Here is a 16,209-nt window from a genome sequence, read left to right as displayed (position 1 = left end):
ATTAAATAATCGTATACTATTACCTTGCGTGTCTCCTGTTGAGCTGTTTATGTAAACTGTTAAGGAGCGATCCCACTCCTGACACCAAAAATATGTGACGAATCCGCGCCACAAAGGTGGGTGCCCCCTAACACAAACAAAACACAGAACATAAACGAGCCCGAGAACACACGCCACAATACAACTAAACGTAGGCCTAAAGATATTTATTATGCTAATTACAACAATAAAGCGACTAACAATAACGATAGTCTAATGATCTAATTAATTTACAGGAATACGCTAACTTAATCTACAGTACACTAAAACTATTTACAAGATTATTACTATTAAGATAAAGAAAAGGTTTTTTTTTTTTAGTTCAGTTCGGTTGGGTTTCACCCCACGCCCGCGTCCGTGTTCTTCTCTTGTCCCCAAATCACCACGCTCCACCAACAAACGACTGACAAACCAAATTCACAATTCACAAACCGAACTCACGTTTAACCCAGCTAAACGTAGAAGTTTCCAACCTCACGTAATTCGGTCTTCGCTCAGATCTTTCTTGACTCAGTTGTCTTCACTGGCTTACTGTCTAACAGAAGATAATCTTCTCCTTTTCCTTCAAGTTCTGCGCTTTAATTTCTTCGGCCAGCTTCTCGGCACACATGTGCTCCCCGACAAATGGATCTTTTGTCGTGTAAAGGAACGGTTTTGCTGAATGACTCTTCAGTGATTAAAACGTGCTCTGATCCGAACGAGTCTTGGTAACTTTCAAACTTTCACCGCCGGTGACCTTCTCTCAAAAAAAAAACCACACCGTACCAAACCACCCAAATCCTTAAATACACATGGACGCAAGGTGCCCGAAAAGAATGAAGAAAACTATTTGATATACACAATAAAGGTTAATTACACAACAGTTTACACAAGTGAAGAATAAAAATTACGTAACAGATACAAATAATCACGAACTACACTGATCCTAAGAGAATAAAAAAAATAATTTACATTTAATAAATAAATTCCTAACACTTCCATGACAATGTGGTAGGACTCCTTTCATTTGAACAGCTCCGTTCTGCGTTTAAAAAGCAGACATTAAGAAATTTTTTTGATAATAAGGGTAGGGCTATGCATTCGGCCTAGTATAAGGGGAGTGATAAGCCTACATTTCAAAGCGCTCTACTGCCTCCGTCACGCTGGATTCTATTTTATAACCAGACATGCAGTGGATGCACAAAATTTAATTCAGAATAGTTAATTTTCTTCGCCACGATGTATGAAGCGCTGAGCGTAAATTTTTTATTTTTCCGTTTATAAGAGGCAGTTATGAACACAGGAGCCGCTCCTGAGATCGCCTTATTTGGGGAAGAAAACTTGTATATCGAGTTGCGCTGTGCAGAGGTTTCCAGTTGGGAGGTAAAGAGATTCAATGCTAGCGTGACGAGCCCATGCGTTCTTTAACAGCGGTACGGTCAGGTCAATTCAAGTGTGATAAAATTTACAATTAAAAACATCCAATCCATTTCACTTCCGTTTGATCTGCTTTTGGTATATTTTGTAAAACGGAAGTTGTGAGAAATTCGAACGGCTGAATTCACTTCCTTTCTGAAATTCGAAAAGTAAGATTGAAGTTCCAAACTGTAACTATCATCAAAAGAAGTTACGTTGAAAAACAGATAATGACTGATCAAAGGCGCCATGCTCCGGTCCTTTATGCAAGATCTCAGCCAGTATTTAATGCCCTCACTTCACACAATGTCGACTGTTCTACTTCATTCCCAAAACTGATGCGTTCAGAGCAAAGTTAGCGTTTTGCCGATTTTTTTAAAAAAAGATGACTTTAGTCTGATCAATAAAGAACAGAAAGGAAATCGAGAGAACTATAGATGAAGAACAGAGTTTCTGTGATAGTAGATAGCAACGTTACAACCCCCTCCCGACTATACGGGTCATTGGATGTAACACCAACTTAATTATGTTAAACAAGACTAGCGAAAATTAATTTATAAGCACTCAGATGTTGTATAGTTTCGTGTTAGGGTTCTTACAAACCACGATGTTTACAAACTTGCATGCTGTGCTGAGAGAAAGGACCAGGCAGTAATTATATCTTTATGTTACTGTGATACGTCCTATCCCGTTACTAACTCGTCAGATCAGAGAGCACAAGTTTGCATCATATGATAATCATAACAAAAACACCTCACAGAAGATCGACGCCTTTGTTTCAACCATGACCTCGTGTTTGCATCTGTTCTTTCATTGTTACGGCTCATCGAAGGCTGGCTGAATCTTCGAAGTCAAGCTTTTATCTTTTCGTTTCTCTTTGGGCAAAGTCAAGGTAAGCTTTATTTCAAGGAGCTTAAGAAGTTATCCGTGACGAATTTAAAGGGGTGAAGTGTTTTTCGTGAACAGATCCAGGCAGCATTTTTCCTTTGTAAAATGAATAAATTTTGATATCGAAGGCAAAACTCAGTGACGCGATTTGAAGTAAGAAATAAAAAAAGTTGTGAATGTAACTTCATATTACTTGATTAATAACTCTTTCCATGGCTAAAATTAGGCGGGGTGTAAGGGCATGACTCATATTCCGTGACCAGTTTCAAGCGTCTGTATGGGTTATTGCCGTCCTTTGCAGGACAAGCTATTATAAATACCGCATTACGGCATGAACTCGAGTTTCTTACCCGTAAAACATCTACCTACATCACCGCTGAGAAGCATAACTTTTTAACAGTGCTTTTGTAACGCTTTCTGAATTAAGAATGATCCATAAATACGATCGGGGTTCCTCCGTAATTTCTTTACTAGTATTTCAGTGTTCAAAATCTTCTTTGTTTTTGTGTGACCACGCTGTTTCACCTGCATCGAAAACAGCGAGAAAACATAGTTCCGTATAGGGCTATTATACTAATAAGCAAAAGATGTCAAGCTCAGTTTTGAAAGACTTAAAACAGTGGTGAGCGAACAGGTTTTACGGTTTTCAACAAGCATCAATAACGAAAATGAAATCGGAACAACCGCAGTGAAAATAGCTGAGATCTTCAAAATAATTGTCACTCTTACGTGTTGAAAGATCCAACATGGTCCATTAAAACAGTGGTATCGATTATCGATCCGCCATATAATGAACAACAAGAGATTTCAACTGCAGTTTGAAATATCTTCTGAACATATAAGGCAGAGCGTCTGATTTTTTTGCTCAAAATCCTCCCGAGATGACTTTTATAATAATAATGGTGATTTAAAAACCCATAATTTCAACCAAATAACAGGTGCTTATTTCATTTAGGGACCGGTCATTTTTATCGCCTGGGGGTTGAGGAATTTGGAAGATTTTGGTTGTCACGATAAAATCTACCTGATCCCCATAAGGCTCTGTAATACTCTTATGACTACCCTCTCCACCTCATTGGCAGTTAATTAGTGTTAATATTTTACATAGCCCTACTTTATACTCTTTTAGCAACGACTGATGCTCTCCCCTATTCCCCCCCTGAAAACTACGTGATCCCCTTAGAATCGTCCGTACCCTCCCTGGTAACTTATAACGACTGGCACGTTACTTATGTGTGTGGTCATCATCATTGACAAAACTATCAACGCAATTGGCTTTTTTTCTGTTTGGTGGGTATCTTGATATGCATTTTATTACAGTTATCTGAAATAACACGAAGGGGCATTCGAAAATTTATGTATGTTAAAGAGACAAGATTTCTCACCGGCGCGTCATTTTTGATAGAAATCCTAGCGGAGTATTGTCACTTGATGAAAATTTAAATAAATAATTAATTAGTAATAAAACTTACTATATACTCGATTCGAGTCTACTTCAGGCAAGAAGTTTTCGTGGAAAGGTTATTAATTTTCTCGCCAAATTTGGCGAAGCAGAGCGGCAGGGTCGGAGTTCTTCCCCACGCGAATTCATTGATGACCGGTGTGAAGGGGTGTGCGGTGGAGGGGGGAGGGGAGGGGAGATTCAAGACGTCAAATTTCGCTTATGTAGCATAAAAATTAGTTTGGACACAATAATCAGTCTCTTTGTCATTTCACAAATTATTTTATTGGCGCTAAGCTTGGCCAAGAGTTTTCGTATGCGTAATCACAAATAAAACAGACTAGATACCGTAAAGATTGAGAAGAGGTTTCTCTGTGCAAGTGACATTGAGTGAGAACGTGTATTGCGCGGTGTACCATAGGCTCCCCAACCTCCCTCCCCCCCTCACGCTCCAAACGCTCCGCTTCCTCTTCTCTAAAATGACTTGCAGTCTTTAATATTGGACTTGAACTTGGCCAGTTCACAACAGAAAAATGCGCCTCTAGGGTCACTGAAGTAGAAGGAGATGTAAGCTCCAGAAACCACATCATTTTTATCTCTGAAGTTAAATAAGAGTATGTGCAATTTTGACATTGACCGAGTTTGATTCCTAACAGTGGCCTATTACTTCTAAAGTAGTTTTTAAATTTGCTACGAACTCGAGAATAAAACGCCGCCATTTTAAATCTTGCTTAACAACCCTGCCGCTTACCTATGAAGTTATAGTATTTGATATTTTTCTTAATTTTCTTTCCTTAAATCTCTTCCAGGTTGATATTTATAAAGACTAATGGGCGACGCAAAAGACGTAGTAAAGTTAGAGTGGGGACTGGAGGGTTGGAAGGACAAGACTAAGGCCATAAAAGAGGAGATAAAACGTCAAAGCGAAGCAAACGAATTGTTCTTTGTTAAAAATGCCAAGCAAATTGACCTGTCTAAGTTTCTGGAGGAGAGCACCAACAAGTACACCTTTGCAATTATGGGTATGAGTGGAGCAGCTATCGTAAATCTTCTTCGCACAATCATCATGGAGTACCGTGAAGTAGATAGTGGTCCTTACTACTTCAAGTTTGCAGCTGATAAAAAGTTTAAGGTGGAGCTGATGCCCACAGCGCTTTATCCTGGACATGGACTAATTAAAGTCGTTGGCAGACTGAAGTATTACTCCTACCATGAAATGTGTGCGTTACTGGCTAAGAGTGGCGTGACAAGTAAGGGGCTGGGTGACATGACGCTCAAACTGAATACCAAAGGCATGAAGTCTGCGTTGTTTAATGCGGTTAGTCCCATGAACGAACTTCACTTCATGTTACTCTTTGAAATCGCGCGGAGGCTGGTACGGGATTCAAACGGGAAGCCCGTGTCGACAGATCCCATACTTGATCTTCTTCCCTCGGGCGTGATCATTGGTCGAATCATCGAGCTTTTGCGCGTAGAAAAAGACGTCGTGCTAAGTTACGACAAAGTCTTCGGCGATCAGCAGCCACTCAATTGGATAACGGAGAACAACACTATACTTAAACGCCAGAAAATGACTGCCATTAACAAAATGTTCTTTGAAAAGTTTATCCAGGGCCAGCAAGATGAGGTCCCCTTCATACGGAGATTTCTAGAGGAAAACAAGAACGGTTATATAATTAAAACTTTAGAGGGATACCTTGACGATTTAAAAGAAGTATTTGGTGAAATGTGATATAGAACAGATGAATAATCTTCGCCAAGTTAATCTGCTGTGATATTACGATGAAAACTAAACTTGTCACGCCCAGATCTCTCTCTGTCTTTGCGAAAGTGGGGTGTCTGTGAAACGCAGAAACTGGATTCGATGTTAACTTTAACTACCGAAACATAATTATCATGTTTTATTTAACATAGGAAGTTTACAAAAGCGCCAAAAAAGATTAGTATTTAAAATGAAGACAACACTTGATTTTCTTTATGATTATTACTGAACTAACTTAATGTTCCACTAACAATGTCCGTCAACGAGATATCGATCACAGCGCTTCGTGCGCGCTGTACTAAACAGGAACAAGAATCTTATTTTCTCTTAGACAGGACCCTTTTCGGATTTTTTGTAGGTGCATGGTCAAACTGGTTTGTGTTATGTGTAAGTGGAGTACTAGTATCAAGTCAGAGGCTTACACACTCTTGAAGATTTTGTAAGAGTAGCTACATTGGACTCCTCAGTTTTCATCTGAGGGATAGCAAACATCATCAAAAGGTACTGAGACACTTATATGAACAATGATGAGGCGTAGACAGCATTTTTCAACGAGGGAAGTCGTGTTTCAGCTGTGTCTTAGTGAAATTTGAGTCCTTACATGCACTTGTTTATGCCATTAATTACTATCATTTTCATACGAGGGCTGTGAGGGGGAGGGTGGGGAGGGGGACGGAGGCACACGAACTCCAAGCCTCTCTCCTTCATCCTCCTACCTCATAATTTCACCATTTTCTATCATGATTCTCCTCGCCAGCCCGGCAGGAGTTGTGATTTTACCTTGTTGATTGATATTTCTAACTCTTTTACTAGGCTAAGTCTTCCATTTCATCATTAATTTATTTAGAACTGAAAATCGCTTTTCATTCGTTAGTGGTTGGTATCTGTCAGCCTTTGAAAAGTTGTTTCCGCAAGGATTCACACTTAAAGAACTTTCGTTTGATCAAGAGACATGTACTATGCAGGTTTGACTTCATTAGAAATTTAGTAATTTTTAAAAACCGAACGATACAGAAAGGTTATTAGCGGGTTGTCGAAGGTGCAAGGGGAAATACACAATTTTGAAAGAGTATATTTATACGAAATGTTTGTCGCCATCGTTTCATAACTGGCTTACCTTCTACTCTTAATTAAGTGTAAGAATAAAAGCAGAATCCAATTTATCTTTTATCGAGTATGTCTTCGTTTTATCAGGAGTGCTCTTAACCCTTGACCTTATGAGTGACTAGCATTTAATTCCTCCAACAATACCACTCCTAAATCACACATTCTAAAAGGTCACGAGAATAAAGGAAATCAATAATTACTAAGTTAGGAACCCATCGATGGTCAAACAAATCCTCCTGTTGATCAGCATCTCAGAAAATGCATAGAGAACAGTACGGAGCATATGCACACCGATGTCGGGGTTCAAACGGCTAGACTGACTGTCATAAAGCCAAAAAAGTGAAGTCAATATAATGGCCAATCGGAAGGAAAGTAAGTTTAGGATAGTCACGTGACAGCTTCATGTGCTATAGAACACGAGTGATTTCGTAACGTTCGGTTTCCGATTGGCGTCTAAGATCTAAATGGATGGGAGCGTGGCGCAAAAATTCTGGGCCAATCACACAGCGTATTAATTTAAAGCAAGAGCCATCATCCGCCGCACTTTCGATAATCGATTGGATATTTGAGGAAAATGGGGGTTCCGTATACAATGCAGAGTTTATATAACAAGGTTCATTGCCTTGGCCTCTCCAAAGAGAAAGAGAGTTGTTGATGTACTTTCATCTTATGAGCATACTGTTTCTCAGATATTTGAGTAAATGTTGTTCACAAGTGATGACGTCATTGTTCCAATTGTATACTGTTTTTCTTCATTTTGTTTCTGTGTGTTAGTAAGTGTAATCAATTGTAATCAAATGGCGACGAGTGAAATTAGGAAATAATTTCACTTGCGTTTTGTCAAAATTCTGATTCTTTTGATATCGTGGGTGACAAATTACGGTCACAACCGTAATTGTTTTTACTGGTTTATTCTATTGGAAACCGAGAACATGAAGAAGAATATAGTTTTCGTTTAAAGCATACATTATTGTTAGTGTTCGTAGTTTTCTGAGTTTCTTCACAAAAAATACCTTTCGAATTCTTCGTGCCTGTTAATAATTTTCGGCCGCTTCTTTTAATTTCGTAACTTCTTCAAGGGCCGCCGTCTAAAATCTCGACGCCATCTTGGTTCTGATCGAGATACAAGAGATGTTACCATGGCAATTTCGCGCCAAAATTAAGGTGTAATTTGTCACCTATGATATTAATCTTTTTCTTGTCTAGTTTTGTGTCACTTTCTGTTTTGTTTTGAAGGTGTTTTTAATTTTTACCATAATTTCTTTTTGCAAGGGAAAATAAAGGACACTGAACTACGACCATAACATTTTTCTTTTTTTGGAGAACTGGTGTTTTTGGTTCTATGGTAATCCAACCCAATTTAAGACAATCTGAGGTTGATTCATTTTTATTATAAATAAATGAAGGAAATATAAAAATTGACTCATAAATATTTCCATTATCGAAGTCTCAAAAGAGTTGAATTACTTCATCCCAGTCCTTCTCGTCCCACTGACCATTCTCTCGCACATTTGGCGGGCTTTCCTTCCAGTTCCATTCTTTGATTGGAATCTGCCAGTTCCTACCATAGTTTGCCATGATATAAGATTCTGTTTCACAAGGAATGCGTACCTTCGTGAGAAGAAACTCTGTCCAACAAAGAGTAAATTTTGGAAAGATGTACCTATGGGCGAAATGAGGTGGAAAGATGTAAAAATTACTTTTCACGCTTGCCTGTCATTTAACAAGTGTTTGCGAAGTGAATATCATTCCACGGAATATTTTTTATAGTCGCTCAGGTGTAGATATTTTTCTCAGCGTCTTCTTTATGTCAACGCCACATTTCATATTGGCGAATGTGAAATGTCGCTCAAATGTAGCCGAGCGCGGGAAAATTTACAACCGCGCCGAACGCAGGAAGATGAGAAACTATCTTCCTTGAGAGGCCATGAAAACTTTCGTTCGTAAATATAAGCTTAGTTCAATATCCTTACTTGCAAAACTCATACAAACACACAATAGTTTTAGACTGAGAATAACGCCTAAGGAAGAAAGCTCTGCTCAAATTCAGTTTGTCCAAGTTTTAAAGTTTTAAAAAGAAAGTTTTAAAAAGAAAAATGTTGTGGTCGTAGTTCAGTGTCCTTTATTTTCCCTTGCAAAAAGAAATTATGGTAAAAATTAAAAACACCAAAATTTACGTCAATGTTGTTGCAGTTCAAGAGACCAGCTGGTAAGTTTATATTGCTGTGTGTTATGTTTCCTTTATCAATTCACTTTCACTTAAATCAATCCTTCCCCTCAAATTGTACCCAAAACTAAAAAATTCAGTTTGAAAAAAAATTTATCCCAATCCTGCACGGTTTTTACAAATTGGATTTGGTAGCCATCTTACTTGAATTTTTTCCCCGTTTTGGCCTGTGTACCACCATTCCACATGTATTCCTTCTCTTCGTAGAAAAAGAAGATATCTAATTTCACATAATCCTCTTTCGTTCTAAACGACAACTCAAAGCTATCGTCCATCTAAACAGAACAGAGGAAAAATGAGCAAGTCTTTTTTATCACAAAGCATTACTCAATTTTGCAACACACAAATTCAAGTATATGTCGCATGAAAAAGACTTTTTGACAGTGCTGTTAGAAATATATAAGAACGAGACAGTCATAAGCACGTGACAATTGATTAGCGTTGCGTTTTATATCAGATATGATCTTAGCGATGACGTAAATTGTATTTCCTTAGAAATCTGATCGCGGGTGTATTCTATAAAAAAGCGGTGTGACAGTTACTGAGAAGATATTCCAGTCATAGGGAGTGATTTAGCTGTGAACATTGAAAAATATTCAACGAGACCAAGAGTGACTAGTGTTGATATCCGCGTTTCCAACAGGTGCTTTAAACGTTACACTTGCCCAAAACTCCAGATAATTTTTATCCCATATAAAATAATGTGGCAAAGATGGGCTCACCTGCTTTGGATCTTACATGTAAATGAACTCGGTCTCTTGAAAAGTCTGTCTTTTTGTCACTTAATTTGTTCTGACCCCTCAAAATCTTAAAAGCTGAGCAGATCCACTACAGTTTCAGTTTGCTATTTGGTTCGTTATTTTTCATAGTGTGACACTGTGCACTTTGTGTCATGTGAAATGCCAAATAAATATCAGAAAAAAAATACCTTTACCAGTAAGTGAACTACCCTCCCCTAGAAAAAAGGTTATAATTATTGAAGCTGGGCTTACCCGGCCAAATTTGTGTTTTAAAAACAGTCCATTTTGCTCAAACGCAGTGATAAGAAGTGCATTATAGTCCTTTATCCATATACCAATGTCAACATCTTTACTGTGGGGAATAATGTCACATTGCCTGAACCAACCTAAAGATTGGTGAGAAGAAATACACCAATTTTCTAATTATTAGAAAGTTCCATTAATGCATGTAACATGTTACAAAAAAAAAAAAACCCATCCAGAATGTAAAAAGACAAAGTCCAAAATGAAAGGTAGTAAATGTGTGGAGAATAATCCCAAAATCCTGTAAAAACATGCATAGAGAAAAAAATTGCTAAACTTCCCCAGTAAATCATTTCACAAAAGCTCTGATGGATCCAACCAATAACTAGTAAATGGGTTACAAAAGTGACTAACAAGACAAGGAAGGGATAAGGAACAAAGGAACATATTTCAATGAATGATACAGGATGAGCACTAAAGAGTGGCAGAGAAGGGGGGTCGGGGTGGATAGGAGAAAGTGCTTAAGGGGGAAAGTCAAGAAAAAAAATATGATGATCACTGAATGAGACTGAAAAACCAAGCAAAAGAACACATCTAAGTTTTGTTTAAGCTCCCAACGAAAGACACTTCTCACCCAAACATGTTCCACTGCTCAGCCAAAATCGAACACCCAGGCGATCCAGTGCAGTAATGGCAGTGGACAAAACTTCTAATGCTATCTTTTTAAAAAGGACTGCATCTTGGGAAACATCTCTTCCATATTTGCTATAGTAAGCTTGAGCATTTGTGAGATTACAACCTGTAAATTGTGACTGGCTAGTCTCTAAAGTAATTTTCTTTTGATCTGCAGGAATACTGATGTGTATTCCATCAATAACTTTTTCCTCAATGGAGAACCTTTTGAACAGAAATCAGAGGTGTCAAAAGTTAATGGGAATATTATTGATGTGATAGTGTAAAAATATCATGCCTTCAATTGAAAAATTTTGGAAGAATGGCAGCTAGCATAACTGTATAATATTTTAGAGATTGATTAGAGTAATTACCATGCTCTGTTTGGTTTGAGGTTAGCTATACATGTACTTTGTTATATTAGCTCTATATGTACTTTGTTATAATCACCTGCAATGTGAATAAGATTGAGGTTGAAACAACCCAACCAATACCAGTTTTTTTTTTTTATCTTGTACAAGGTATAAAATGAAGAAGATATTGTCTCAACTGGTTCAGGATTTAAAAGTCTGTGACACACTCCTACTCAAAATTTCCACTATGCCCTCTCCCCTTCTGGCAAAAATATCAGTTTTTAATGTCTCCAACATGGTAGAAAAACACAGTCGAATATGTATCTTACCATCACACTTGTAGTAAGCTACTACATCTACTTACTTGGTATGAGCAGCTTGATATTTGAATAAAGCAGCTGTGGTAGTCCCTTGAATAGGTCCACGCCACAAATAAGATTTCCTGTCATAAAATATGACCAGTTCTATAACTATGTCAGCCTGGGTGATATTACATGTAGATACAATGGACTTGATACTCAAAAAATCTTTACTTGAATCAAACCATGGTTCAGGGACTTTATCACAGGCAATAAGGAAACCTTGTGTGCGGAGGCCTGTCATAAAACGGGACTGACAAAACAAAAAGAAAACAAAAAAAAGAAAGGTCATGTAGATAAATGCAAGTAGCTTGAACAATTGGCTGCTAAAACACAGACTGAGTATAACTGCTAAATTCTTAAAAATTGACATACTCACTATTAATGTTGATTGCAAATTCCTTTGTTCTTTCTCCCATTCTGAATTTATCACACCAAATACAAAATGCTCATGTCCACACAGCAATCTACATCCAACTGTTTCAGGCTGGATGACATCAGATACTTGTCGGTCAAATACCAGAGGGTGAAATAAAAATAAGGGAATTCCCTGTTTCTGTCCAACATTTGAGAATAACTTTAGCTGGTTCTAAAAAAGATAACATGGCCACTCAGTCAATGCCAAGATCTTAAGCTACTTTTCTTTCATGTTGGTATCACATCTTATTTGGGACTTATTTATCCTTATCTCCTGTACATTTGACGATGTACTGATATCGCTAGAGAAAGCCACATAATTATTTAATCAACCCTCTGAAGTCAAAGAACTGAGAGAAATGTCACTCCTTTTAGATAGAATTTCAGTCCATTACAGGACATCCCTGGGTTTTTTGTAGAGTTTCCTTAATACTTTCTGGTACTGTAATGGTAAAGTGTCTTTCCTAAGATCACAAAAAAAAAAAAAAAAAAAAGGTCCTGGCCAAGAGGTTCAAATATATGTTCCTTGTACAGGGATAACAAGTTCAAATCCATTGATAGCTGAGCCTTCTGTTAAATCATTCTGGGCCAGTTAACAAAACAAAGTTTAGCTGTTGTTTGACAAAACACATCTTATAGAATCCTCAATTTAGCTAGACCAGTCCTTTTATCTGAAGATTAATTTGTGTGAACAGTGTCAAGAGGGTAGAAAGTTAACAGTCGAAAGACATTTAGTTTAATCGTTCCCCTTATAGACAAAGCCTGAGGCCCACTGATTACATAAAACCATGGCTTGGGTTAGAGTACCTTGTGTAACTGACGGACCCTCTGAGGTTTAGCTCTAATCACTGTCCTTCAAAGGTTATAGGTGTTTCCTCAGGCTACTCTTAACAAACAGTTTTTTATACTAAACCAAACTTAATTGAATGAAAAGTAAACTTCTGGATACAGAAATACCATACAATGATAATTCATAATGACCCAGTGAACCTATGGAACAATACAAGTTAATTAGTGGTAAATTGGGTCATCCTCGGTGTAAAAACCTGACGAGGTTTTCTTTGTTTCATGAGGTATTGTTTTGCTCTACGCTATTGTTTATAATGTTTTGTTTTCTTTGTTTTACGTCACTCGTGAGCTTCACAGGTTTTTACACCGAGGATGAGCTGGTAAATTTGTCCTGAGCATTCCACATTCCACCACTGTAACTACAGGAGAGAGTGAATGCTACTGCTTTGCCTTTTACATAGTCTGTTGCTCTTATTAGAACCCAAAAATAATTTCTAGTAATCCATTTTTCCTTTTACTTTTCAAATTTGTAGTGCTATTTTAATGATCATGATTATTACATCGTTGTTACTATAATTAACCTTTTCCATCCTCATTATCTCTATTATTGGTATCATCATTATCATGGTAAAAGATAACAGTACTATAAAATGAATATAAAGATGCAAAAATTATTCAATGTATCATGATGAACATACCAGTACAGCATTCTTCTGTCCACGATTGGAAAGAAATCCTTGCAAGGTCTTTAACACTTGAAATCTTGAAAGTAACTGCGGGTGAAATGAAAAGGATACTTGGCTAAGAAGCCCAACTCTAATCTAACTTCAAAACCGCAAAAACTCGCTTGTAATGCTGTTACTGTACATTAACAGACATAACTCAAAAATATCACAAGAGTTGTGAATTATTTAGACTTGTATGTTTATCCACCTTCGCTTACCGTGCTGTCAATTGCTTTCAGAGATAATAATTGTAGAAACAGAAAAGTCACAGAGATCGTCAAAAGAATTACAAGGATTATCCATCGTTTAAGTTTAAATTGATCTGTCATGGGCATCCTCCGTTATTCCGTCTCATCCGCCATAATTTTGCTCGGCCAAGTCCTTATGGAGGGTGGAGAGAGGAAATTGGGAACTATCAAAATGGCCGCTGACCTCTCAGAGTAAACGGCGATGGAAAATAATGCTAAACGGGAAAGTACTATTCGTAGTTGTGGCATTTACTGTGTTTTTCCTCTTGGTTCAATTTGTTCGAAACGTATTCCAATCTCCGGAGAGTAAGGTTTGGTATACTTTTGTGGCAAGCGAAAAATGTAGGGGTAGAAATGAAGGGTCATCAGTTGTCTGTGAACTTGGTTCTGTCCTCGTGTCCCGGTTCACAAGATCCAATACAAAAGACCAAACAATACACAATAGCCGTATATGAGAACGATCCTTCGCAGTAAAGCACTATTTGAGCAATAGTGGAAATCAGACCTGAAAAAAATTTCAGGCCTGTACGGGATTCGAACCACTGACCTCTGCGATACTAGTGCAGCGCTCTACCAATTGAGCTAACAAGCCAACTGGGAGCAGGCCATCAAATTAATTCGATATAAACCCGTAGATGATAAATCAAACAACAACAAACATATGAAACATATGTGTGAACTGCGGTTATGAGACGTATATGAGAACGATCCTTCGCAGTAAAGCACTATTTGAGCACTATTGCTCAAATTATATCGAATTAATTTGATGGCCTGCTCCCAGTTGGCTTGTTAGCTCAATTGGTAGAGCGCTGCACTAGTATCGCAGAGGTCAGTGGTTCGAATCCCGTACAGGCCTGAAATTTTTTTCAGGTCTGATTTCCACTATTGCTCAAATAGTGCTTTACTGCGAAGGATCGTTCTCATATACGTCTCATAACCGCAGTTCACACATATGTTTCATATGTTTGTTGTTGTTTAATACACAATAGCTAACCAATAACTCCTAAACAAAGAAAGAACAATGGTAATTCCCTTGTGAACCGGTACACCAGGACAGAACCGTGAACTTTGTTCCGGTGTTGTGTCACTGTGGTTGGATTCATGGAAAAGGAATGTGATTAAAATTGGTGTTATATTTTTCTTAATTTTATAAAGGTTTTTGAAGCAGGCCACTTAAAAAGTGCAGTAGCAATGGATGAATTGATAGGAGCCTCTCAAAACAATTTCCCAGTAAATGTTCTCAAGTTCTTTGATCTAACTGATGGTTTGGAATTGAGCTGGGCTCATGCGGTGAACAGTCAATTAAAACTTAAGGAAGCCTTTTCTGGAAATAGTATGATGTTAGAGGCAGATGTACTTCTACACCCCAAAGATGGAACACCACTGATGGCACATCCACCCAACACCAACAGTGATCTTTCACTTGTTCAGTTTCTAAAAAAAACTATTGGTTCAGGTAAAGGAATTAAGTTGGATTTTAAGGTAACAGCTGTGGTTGAACCTTCTCTAAGAATTCTCTCTGATCAAACGACAGCGCAGCATGAAGCAACTAATCCAATATGGCTAAATGCAGATATCCTAAGTGGACCATGCCAAACAGACTGTAATGATCCTGTTGATCCACAAGTGTTTCTTTCCCTTTGTGCAAAATATTTTCCTTCAGCTACTTTATCAGTTGGCTGGACAACAGGCAAATATATTTCCCCAGAAAAAGATGGTTATGATTGGCATTTGGTTCAGCCAATGAAAGAGCTGCTCTCTAATTTGACTCAGCCAATCACTTTTGCAATTAGAGCCAATTTGATTGGTAATTCAATAGAGCAGTTAATATGGCTTCTTGGCCTCTCAGAAGAGTACACCTTAACAATCTGGTCAGCAGACTCTGATGCTCCAAACATGAAAGACCTTGTTGCTCTGCATAATAGGGTGTCTGACAAAAAGAGGATTTTTTATGACCTGCCCTTACATCAGAAAACAAAATTCAGGGAAGAACTAAAATATTACGGATAATTTTAAGGGGCCCTTATAGAAAGCTTCTTTTTAGTTTATAATTGAGGTAATGAAGATAATTATAAATAATAATGATTATAGTAATATTAATCTTTATAATGATCATCATGATAGTGATGATGTATTTCACACTGCATTTGCTTGAAATGATTGAACAACCAATTAAAGTTTATGAGAAGTGTAATCTACTGTGGTTTTACCTGTACCCGATTGCCAATTAATTTTTATTTTGAAGTAATCAGCATCAATAATATTACTGGTAGTTGACTGCAGTTTTGTTTCAGAAATGATTACTCTACCCCAAAAACTATATAGCTTACATGTATGTAATTTCAGTGTCACTTCTGTTGTGCTATTCATCTGTTATAACCTTAAGAAGAAATTGTCCTTTGTAGCCCCTCTTTGAAAAAAATGATCATGATGTTTTGTAAAGATCACCTTCATTAGCACAGCAGATCAAATCCCAAAGGGGAACAAAGCTGTCATAAAAAGCTGTGACTGCATCCCTGATCTGAATTTTTTATCTTTATCATATTAATAATGTGCTATTAGTGTTGTTGCACTACTGTTAGGCTAAGGCATTGTGACCTTAAATGTGGTGTTTATACCCTGTAGAGCTTGTGTATGCATATTTACCTTGTGGGTTGTTTGCATTACAGGACTGGTAAACTTTCAAGCTAGGCTGTCATGTTGCTTCAACATACATGTTGTGGTAGCAAACATGATAGATGGTCAGAGTAATTTTCAGTTGACTGTTGAGAGTAATCAGGGAATGCTTTGTGCTTTGTTTTTTT

General features: G+C 37.6%; 3 protein-coding genes across 4 annotated transcripts; 2 read left to right on the top strand and 1 right to left on the bottom strand.

Annotated features, from left to right (window-relative positions):
• The first annotated feature begins 1,990 nt into the window (after positions 1–1,990).
• LOC111345204 (uncharacterized) lies at positions 1,991–6,695 on the top strand. The gene is made up of 2 exons (XM_022952477.2): positions 1,991–2,326; positions 4,573–6,695. The coding sequence occupies exon 2, from the start codon at positions 4,593–4,595 to the stop codon at positions 5,493–5,495; it is 903 nt and encodes a 300-aa protein (XP_022808212.1). The 5' UTR covers positions 1,991–2,326; positions 4,573–4,592; the 3' UTR covers positions 5,496–6,695.
• Positions 6,696–8,003: 1,308 nt separating this feature from the next.
• On the bottom strand, positions 8,004–13,555 carry LOC111345199 (ribitol-5-phosphate transferase FKTN). Of its 2 annotated transcripts, XM_088738166.1 has the most exons (8): positions 13,376–13,553; positions 13,131–13,205; positions 11,606–11,815; positions 11,232–11,479; positions 10,477–10,739; positions 9,852–9,985; positions 9,004–9,134; positions 8,004–8,295 (listed from the first exon to the last, which is right to left on the bottom strand). In XM_088738166.1, the coding sequence occupies exons 1-8, from the start codon at positions 13,490–13,492 to the stop codon at positions 8,082–8,084; spliced, it is 1,392 nt and encodes a 463-aa protein (XP_088594292.1). In that variant the 5' UTR covers positions 13,493–13,553; the 3' UTR covers positions 8,004–8,081. The 2 variants fall into 2 exon arrangements, with proteins under 2 accessions (XP_088594292.1, XP_088594293.1); XM_088738167.1 differs by lacking the exon at positions 9,004–9,134 and having other exon boundaries at positions 13,376–13,555.
• Positions 13,556–13,570: 15 nt separating this feature from the next.
• On the top strand, positions 13,571–16,029 carry LOC111345202 (protein FAM151B). Its single transcript, XM_088738169.1, has 2 exons — positions 13,571–13,716; positions 14,561–16,029. Exons 1-2 carry the CDS (start codon positions 13,618–13,620, stop codon positions 15,413–15,415), a joined length of 954 nt encoding a protein of 317 aa, XP_088594295.1. The 5' UTR covers positions 13,571–13,617; the 3' UTR covers positions 15,416–16,029.
• The last annotated feature ends 180 nt before the right edge of the window (positions 16,030–16,209 follow it).

This window comes from Stylophora pistillata, chromosome 11 (genome assembly GCF_964205215.1).
Source record: "Stylophora pistillata chromosome 11, jaStyPist1.2, whole genome shotgun sequence".
Classification (NCBI taxonomy): Eukaryota; Metazoa; Cnidaria; class Anthozoa; order Scleractinia; family Pocilloporidae; genus Stylophora; species Stylophora pistillata.
This window is presented reverse-complemented; position numbering and strand designations above follow the sequence as displayed.

Bases quoted from the DNA above. Each gene is read 5' to 3' on its own strand.
- LOC111345204 (XM_022952477.2), top strand. From the start codon at position 4,593: ATGGGCGACGCAAAAGACGTAGTAAAGTTAGAGTGGGGACTGGAGGGT.
- LOC111345199 (XM_088738166.1), bottom strand. From the start codon at position 13,492: ATGCCCATGACAGATCAATTTAAACTTAAACGATGGATAATCCTTGTA. The intron at 11,816-13,130 runs GTATGTTCATCA...TATCTTTTTTAG, and splicing joins GACAGAAGAATGCTGTACTG to AACCAGCTAAAGTTATTCTC. The intron at 9,986-10,476 runs GTGAGAAGTGTC...ACCAATCTTTAG, and splicing joins GAGCAGTGGAACATGTTTGG to GTTGGTTCAGGCAATGTGAC.
- LOC111345202 (XM_088738169.1), top strand. From the start codon at position 13,618: ATGCTAAACGGGAAAGTACTATTCGTAGTTGTGGCATTTACTGTGTTT. The intron at 13,717-14,560 runs GTTTGGTATACT...AATTTTATAAAG, and splicing joins TCCAATCTCCGGAGAGTAAG to GTTTTTGAAGCAGGCCACTT.